The following is an 8,419-nucleotide window of genomic DNA, read 5'->3' as shown; positions in this document are numbered from 1 at the left end:
ATTATTTTTAAATAGTTAAGAATTATGATGTTTGCTTCCTATTTTTATTTTTGCCATAATTTTTTTTTTGTTAAAGTTATTAAAAATTTTTAAAATTTGAGTCACTACTCAATCGCTTTTAGATAACATTTTGGGCTAGAATTTTTGTACATTCCATTAAAAATTATTTTTGGAAAATAAAAAATTGCCGGAATGCAGTGAGACGAAAGTTAAGGCCAACCTCAATAAATTTTTACTCATTATCTTTTATGTTTTAACGAATCCATGTAAAATGAAAACCGTTCGAGCCCCTAGTTAGTCGGGTGTCCTTAGTTAGTCGGGTGTCCAGAAACCTGGCCATAACGTCAAGGCGTTTGCATGCCTCTGTCATCCGAAAAATCCTCCAGTTTCTCTAGCAGGTTATTTACGACCACAAGCCTTGCGGGATTCCTATATTCTTCCATACTGCAAGCAGGCTCCGCCTCAATATGTAGCTGCAGTTCTGTCACAGAGTAGGTTTGTAATGAACGGCGGAAATTCTAAGAACATACTTAATCCACACGTCATCATCGTCGTCGTCATTATTGTACAGTCTCTATAGGCAGGACAACCTCTACTCCTTGGGATCGATTATAAGGAGGAAGATTTAGAGACTCGTCATTTTTCTGTGTACCCAGCCAGAGCAAATGTGACTTTTCAGAGTCTATGAAATAGTCATCTTCTTGACGCACTCAGATCAGAAACCTCTGCCGTCTGAGTTGTTAAAAGCGTGTTGATAGATCTTTAAATCTCTACTTATGAACTGGTGCGCTTCTAGTACATTTAGGCCCAGTACTGGTTTGCGATAAATCTCTTTTGCATGGCGATGCCCTAAGAAGTGTCGATTGCCCCTCGCTGCACCCCATTTTCGATAGTTCCGAACTAGTCCTAAATTCTATAGTTTGGAACCAGTTCTAAAATCAACAGATGAAAAAAAGTATCATGATTTTGCAATCTTTTTGGTTCTTACGTGTGTGCGATTTTAAAATATGTTCAAAGAAATGTGTTTTCAATTTGAAGTTAAGTTTGTTTAAATGATTGTAAGAAATGTATGTTTACATACCTTTGGCTGTAGCTTAGTTTGCAGAGGTGCTTGCTGTTATTGATTAGATGCCAGACGGTGTCAAGATGTTAAAATGTTAACATAAATTTTTGTTTTGTAATACCAAACTATGAAGAAGCATCTGCGAAGTGCAGAATGGAAGCATATTTGAACGAAAAAGCCGCAAACACATATCTACGCAAAGTAAATCAGCCCCCGCTGCGTCCCTTTTTCGACAGTTGGGAACCAGTTCTAAATTCGTCACCTTAGATATAGATTTCCAACGAAAAGAAGTGAACTTAAATTGATTTTTTAAAAGTACCACATTTCGCTGATTTTGAACTGGTGGAGATCTAGTTACAATTATTTAGACTGGTTCGTTTTTGGCAATGAAACTCCAGTACCGAACTAGAAATTTGATTCACTAGACCGCGGTACAAAAATTCTTTTAAATTGTGTTTTCTAAATTTCGATTACGAATATAAATAATTACCATAAATAAGTACTAATTGAATCAAATTATTTACTACCAGTTGATCTAAAATACATACATATTTATAGTATATGCAACTACATACATTCATTTCCAAGCATTGTATTTTTGTTTTGTATTAAATGAGCTTTAATTATACCGTTATGCAGATAGTATTTAGTAAGTTGAGGTTTAATTAGTGAATACAGTTATCGAATATAAGTTTAGCAAGTACATAACTTTTGCTTAGTGGATGATTTTAGTAGTTAGTTAGTTGGTTCTTCACTTATTACTTAATCTTGGCATTTAACTATGTTTGTTGTTGTATGTATGAAAGTATTTAAGTTGTCCATTATTATTCTTTATGTACTTTTGCTAGTTAATTTGTAGTTATTGTCCGCCCATACAGTATGCATATGAATATTTGTTTTTTTTGTTTGTTTTTTTTTGTTTTTTTTTGTGAGTTCTCTTCTGCTTTACGAAGTTTTACATTAAACGGTTTGACTGTATAAATACACAAGTAGCATAAGTAACTTAAAGACATACATACTCATTGTTTATTGGTAGTTGTTAATGGTAGTTATTGCAGGCATGCACGCACATACAAACGAACATATACATATGTACATATATGAATGTGTTTCGTTAGCGCTCATTTATGCCTTCTCATTACCATATTCATATACATATATGTACCTATGCATGTATACTTATGTTTTTATGCATGAAGCTTATTGCGGGATATTTACCTGCTTCTGCAATATTTATGATTTTTATATTTCTGTGTGTGTGTGTGTGTTGCATTAATTATTGTTTTCGGTTGTACCGTATTACCAAACTGAATTGAATTGCATTTTAATTTAATAACAAAAAACAGAGGCCCATATATATGCACGTATGTACATTAGGGTGCATCGCTATTCATAGAAAAAAAATAAAAATAAAATTAGTCGGTACTGTTTGCCCAGTGGAATTATAGAATTTATTATACTCGACTTTTGAGACTTCTGCCAAAATATTTCGGAAAAATTTTGAGATTTACGTAGCTGCAGCGATTTAAAAATACCTCCAAAAATCGAGTTTTTTTTTTATAAATAAAATTAGTTTTTAAAAATATTTTCTACCAAAAAATCACCAGGTCTGCTTAAAAAAAATATTTTTAAAAAGTAATTTTATTTATAAAAAACTCGATTTAGGCAGAACTCTTTAAATATAACACATTTTATAATTCAGGTGGACAAAAGCAACGCTTTTTTGGTGAGGCACCCTAAAGTACTCACTTTTATACATACATATGAATGCACGTTAATCTGCCGCACAGTGCACTCGTACACATACATTCACACCTCTGTATGCACAACGAAAATTATAATGACAAATGTGTGAAATTAAGTATTGAAATGAGGAAAATTGGTAGCAGTGACGCACCAGAGCTCTTTCCGCCTATGTACATACATACATGGGTAAGTGTGTGAGTTTACTGCTTATTGCCGCCATTCGTGTGAAATCGACAGCAACAGTTGCAACAAACTCAGTGGCGGTTGCATCAAATTGCCTACGTTGCTGTCGTGGCGCTTCGTCTGATTTTCGTAGTAATGAATTCGATTATTATGGTGCACATTTATTACCGTACGAAAATTACAGACACTCGATGCAGCTCCTCCGTCAGTGCATATTGTTGCTTGTGTTTGTGTGGGTTTGTTGCTACAATTAAATTTGTCACTTGTTTTGATGCACTCGCTCCTGCCGCTATTGTTGTTATTTTTGCAGCAACTGTGGTTACGCCTGCTGCGCTCATAATTATTTTGCACACAGCTGTTCGCGGCAGCGCAGTTGCTTGTGTTGTTAACTCCACCACTCCTGCTGCACTCGCAGTTGTACAAATTGTAATTACCATTGTTGCTATTACAGTTATGGAAAATGTAGTTATCTCTTTCACTATAACTATAACTATAACTATTAGTGCCACTGTCACTATCGCTATGATTATTGTTATTATTATTATTGTTATTCTCATTTATTTGCATATGTCCTCTGTTGGGTCAACGAATCAATAAGCCAGTATCCGGTGACCAACGATTCGCTCGGTAGTACATATCCTTGTACATGGTCGGACATGAATTTTGGTTCTGCAAAAAATGTGGCGCCGCAAAGGCAAAAGGAGGAGGAGAAATGTTTCAATATTTCATATTAAATATTTTATGCGAATTTCCACATTCATATGCATGTACACTTTATTTTTTGCCTACTCACCCTATTACGCTTAAAGTCTATATTTGTCCTTACAGTTCTATGGTGTAGTCCTTGTACGGGACGCGCATTATTACCTAATGGAGCTTTTGGTGTACTCTCGGAGCCTTGCATCAGTCGTCGGAGTTGATATAACTGTGAAATGATAAGAAAATATAATAAATTGTTAATGATAATGCTAGACATTTAAAAGTGTTAAAATAAGACCGTAATTGACTTCACTAACATTCGGGGTATCCGACAGTCGTTTTGCCCACACAAAATATTTCTAACCGGCCCCTGCACAGTGCAGTGCAGACCCCATATAAACTGAGACCGAAAATAGTTAACAAACACCGAATTAGTTCAAATTTGCTGTATGCTTTTCTTACACTTGGAAAAAAAGTGAATATGAAAGTTTGATATATTGCCACGCCCACCATACTTATGGGCGAAAATGCTTAATATTAGGGTTTAAATGAAACTCCTTCCTTTGTTTTTCACTTATAAATAAAACACTTAAAACAGGCGACATATTTTGACAAAACTTTATCTCCTTTATTCATACCTTTACCGATGATATTATGGGCCAAAAACTGACAGATAGACCTGATCCTGATCCAAATCAATCGATAAACTGCTTTTTGATCCCATTTGACAATGTGTTTTCACGGAACCAGCGTTTAGGTTCTTTCAGAATCACAACGGTCTCTTTCAGCCCGCGTATGCCACTCTAAAATATATCAAGTTCTTTCTACATGCATTTATGATACTTCCTAGAGAAAAAAAAGAAAATTTGTAAACTAGGGATGCCAGTGACAAAAATACCATCGACGTATTTCTTTGATTCGTTGTAGAGATGGGCGCGGCACTAAATATTTAATCCCAATTCCGTTCATCCCGACATTAAATTTCTGATCCCGAACCCGGCCATCCCAACGGTTTTCAGATTTGTCCCGCGGGTCCCGATATCTATCACTTAATAAAATTCACTTGGTTTTCAAATTAATTTTAATTACTTGATATACTTGAACATCTTTTCCTGGAATATTCTCTTTTCGTCATACTGAACTATCTGGCGTCTTCTAGTTATTCTGTTTTGCCTTGCCATTGGTTTTTGTATCAATATAAAATTAAGAAGCGCTAGTTTCTAATAACGTTTTTGTAGGCTGTGGGTTTTATTAGAAATGTCGCGAAAGGATTTTCCCAATCTCAATGAAAATGGAGAGGTCAAATTCTGTGCTTTAGGCTTAGGAGCTAGTAATCTCAACAAGCTAGCAGAAGTCTTGATAACGGATTGCAAATTATTTTTTTTACAAGTTTTTTTTTAACTTGCGCTGTATGTATGTATGTATGTTTGTTAGGGGTAAATCTTGCAATTAAATTTTGACCAACTTCCCGATGACCTAGAGACTTGAGACTTCTCATTTGGCTCAGAACCCAATGACAATGCAATAATCCAATAGGTGGCGCATGAGTCGAGATAATTGAAAAACCCGTATATGTAGTTCGATTTCGTTCATATTTAGAAATCTTGCTTTAAAAATATTTGTTCTTACTATTAACTTTGGTTTTAACCAAGAAAGTTATATTAAATAATGTCTGGATAAAATTTTGCTTTTGGTATAACTTCCGAAACTGATGGGCAACTTCGGGCTTGGAGGCAATAAAGTCATAGATGAACTGGCAAGATGTCGACCATCAATCGCTCTCAAACAACTGCAAATATTTTATGGTCTTAGTTGGTCCGTCAAAAAATTCGATGCTATTCAGTGCTCAATGGTTACCAAAGTGGATTCGACCGGGTATTTTCTCCAAAACTACGTAAATTATACATTTAAAACATCTACACAATCGAACCTATTTAAATAGTAAATGTATCTGCTCAGATCCTTTTAAAAATTTTGTAAAGAAGAAGAAGCTATCTAGAGCATTGAGGGCTAAGGTAACTTCTTTGCAATACAAAAGCTCTATAGGGGCTGTTCTAATAGGTCCAGTTTTGAACTAATTAGCTTACCCACTACTTTGCTATCAAAAAACTCGCAGCCTGTGATTTTCTTAACGAAATCTATTATAAGTGGCTCCACTTATGTTACACAATTTTTTTCTTCAAGAAATGGTATGCAGATATTTCCAATAAGCGTTGAAGATGCTCCAACTACCTTTTTCTAGATGGGTCTGGCTCGCAGATTTTGAGGTTGATAATGCAATAATTGAACATACTTGTTTTAAAGTGTCAAGTGTGATATTGCTTGTTATGTAACCCTACCTTAATCATAAGAGCCTACAATGTTATCATATTTTGTTGTTCATCTCTATATGAAAACTTAGGTGTATTGCCAAAAGCACATTTTTTAAACTGGATACATTTATTTAACGCCCGTTTTGTCTAAGTGAATAGACTACAAATAGAGATAACACTAAACGTAAAACAGATAACTTATTGAATTTAAAAGATAAAAGACATATTTGTATTTAACTGCTTTTAATATGCAGAGCTTTTGAATAATTTAAGTCAACTGAAAAGTTTCTTTTCGAAATACTCACAACACCTTTGCCACAAATGAGCATGCTGCTGTTATTACATATTATTTAAGATTCTTTCTGCATGCTTTGCGGCATAATTTATTCATTACCGTTTTTTGTTTTTTGTTTTTTTGCTTTTGAGCAACCGAATCACTTCCGAGTGTAAATATTTAATATTGAGCTTTTATCGATTATGCCCTACTTTTCTGCAATAAACTTAATTTGCATTTAAATGCATAAACCAAAATGTATGCGCAAAGTTGGCATGTACATACATACATACATACATACATACTTATGTGGTGGCGCTAGTGCGTTAATATGTATGCACATGCATATGCCTTTTTGTTCTTGCTTAATGTAAACATTAATAAAACTGCAATTGTTGTGAATGTGCATGCAAAAAAAAAAAAACGTCCATAAAATGCTTTAAACAAATTACAACCACTTAACACGTAATTACGTTTAAATTAAGCTCCAGTTCGGGCAAGGCAAGGAAAAAATGCCACTACACATATGTAGACACTTACATTTATCACTTTGCCACTTATGTATGTATGTATCTACGTTAGTCGCCAATAATGATTACTGTTCGATTTGTTGTGTTCACATTTACATATATTTTATTCGTGGCAAATTGCTTCAATACAGTTGGTTAAATTTTGTTAAAAAAGCCAGGTGGGCAAAATGTTTAATTACATAAGTGTTATTTTATTTATTTCAACAATTCTTTTTAAATACATAATAAATACTTCGATGTGCTTAAAAATTTCTTTTCATGCAGCAAATTAACACAAGCAAATTAAGTGAGCGTAGAGTAAATAAGTCACTAAGTAAGTGGCGAACTCAATTTTCAGGCTGCCTTTATTGGGGAATATTTATTTAGAACGGAATAGGATAAAATTATAATTGTACTTAAAGCCTAAAGCCGTCTGAGCCCTCGACGAGGGTGCTGACTGGTAATGGTGGGCACTACAGAGGATGCTTTGCCATGTCAGAATGGTGCGCAGCTAAGATTAGAAATCAGCGCCATGTACCAAATCTCCTTAATAGCTTAGTCATACGGAAATGGTTTAGGATCGTGGCTTGAAGGTCAGAAGCGGCTAGATCAAGGCGTCACGCAGACCGTACCGAGCACCGACAGGGGGGGGTTCCAAAATAGCCCAGCCACGAACGGAGCCCTCTGGGAGGCGGCCACACACAGGATGTATTAAGACCCCGCCTGGGCATCATGGATCTCTGCCCCAGTGGACGAACTCCAATCTGCGCAGCTCGCGAGAGCACGAGGAATCAATAAGCAAAAAATAAAAAGGGATGGAAAGGGCTTTAAGGCCCCCTCAAGAAAGGGATCAGAGTACCTCCACCAAGGTGAAACCGGACCAAGTTTAGTCCGAAACAGCAGTTTGACTACTCAAAGGGGTCTGTCCCGGGACCCCTGTGGCACTATTTTATGCCAACCTGGTTTGCAGACTGAAGCCGGGCATGACCCTCAATATGCAGCGCAGACCCCGGGCGGTTTTCTCGCGACATCCACTACATTCACGAGGCCAGCACCAGCTGCAGCAATAATCTTGGTCAGATTCACAGCAACGCATGACCTGTCCAGCAAGGCAAAGGAGGAGCGTGTAACTAATAAGTGGGTTAGAACGCAGAGGCCATTTTTTTCTGAAGTCGCCAAGAAGCATATTCTGATTGGGGTGAGAGACGAAAGCATGAGGGTCCTAAGCCAACAATGGAAGTGGGTCAAGGCTGCGGTGGCCAGCATTGCAGTAATGATCCTATGAGAAAATCTTGGGCGTCCCCCAACCTATAAGGCAGCGGGTTAGTTCCACAACATCCGTGTTATAGCATGCGATAGTACACAGCTATTTGGCACCCTGTCTTACACATACTTGGCATCATTTAGTTTAACATTAAATTGACCAGCAACAAATTCATATATAAAATTTAAATTGTAATACATAATTGCATTTATTTGATTAACACCACCGCTAGCTGATCTGCATTTGTATTTGCGTTTGCGCTTACATTTAATTTTATTTGCCAATTGAAAATTACACACGAAATTTAATTTGTATTTTTTTTCCACAGAATAAACAAATTTGCTGGTGCGCTTAATTGAGTTCAATTAG

General features: G+C 36.0%; 1 protein-coding gene across 1 annotated transcript in view; it reads right to left on the bottom strand.

Annotated features, from left to right (window-relative positions):
- Positions 1 to 2,684: 2,684 nt before the first annotated feature.
- LOC118732978 (carbonic anhydrase-related protein 10) overlaps positions 2,685 to 8,419 on the bottom strand; it is a gene marked incomplete in the record, with an annotated part of 92,396 nt that continues 86,661 nt past the window's right edge. The window contains 2 exon segments of the mRNA XM_036462122.1: positions 2,685 to 3,661; positions 3,786 to 3,917. Coding sequence (XP_036318015.1) covers positions 3,575 to 3,661; positions 3,786 to 3,917 — 219 coding nt within the window.

This window comes from Rhagoletis pomonella, unplaced genomic scaffold, assembly GCF_013731165.1.
Source record: "Rhagoletis pomonella isolate Grant_MI unplaced genomic scaffold, Rhpom_1.0 Rhpom_scaffold_00002, whole genome shotgun sequence".
Classification (NCBI taxonomy): Eukaryota; Metazoa; Arthropoda; class Insecta; order Diptera; family Tephritidae; genus Rhagoletis; species Rhagoletis pomonella.
This window is presented reverse-complemented; position numbering and strand designations above follow the sequence as displayed.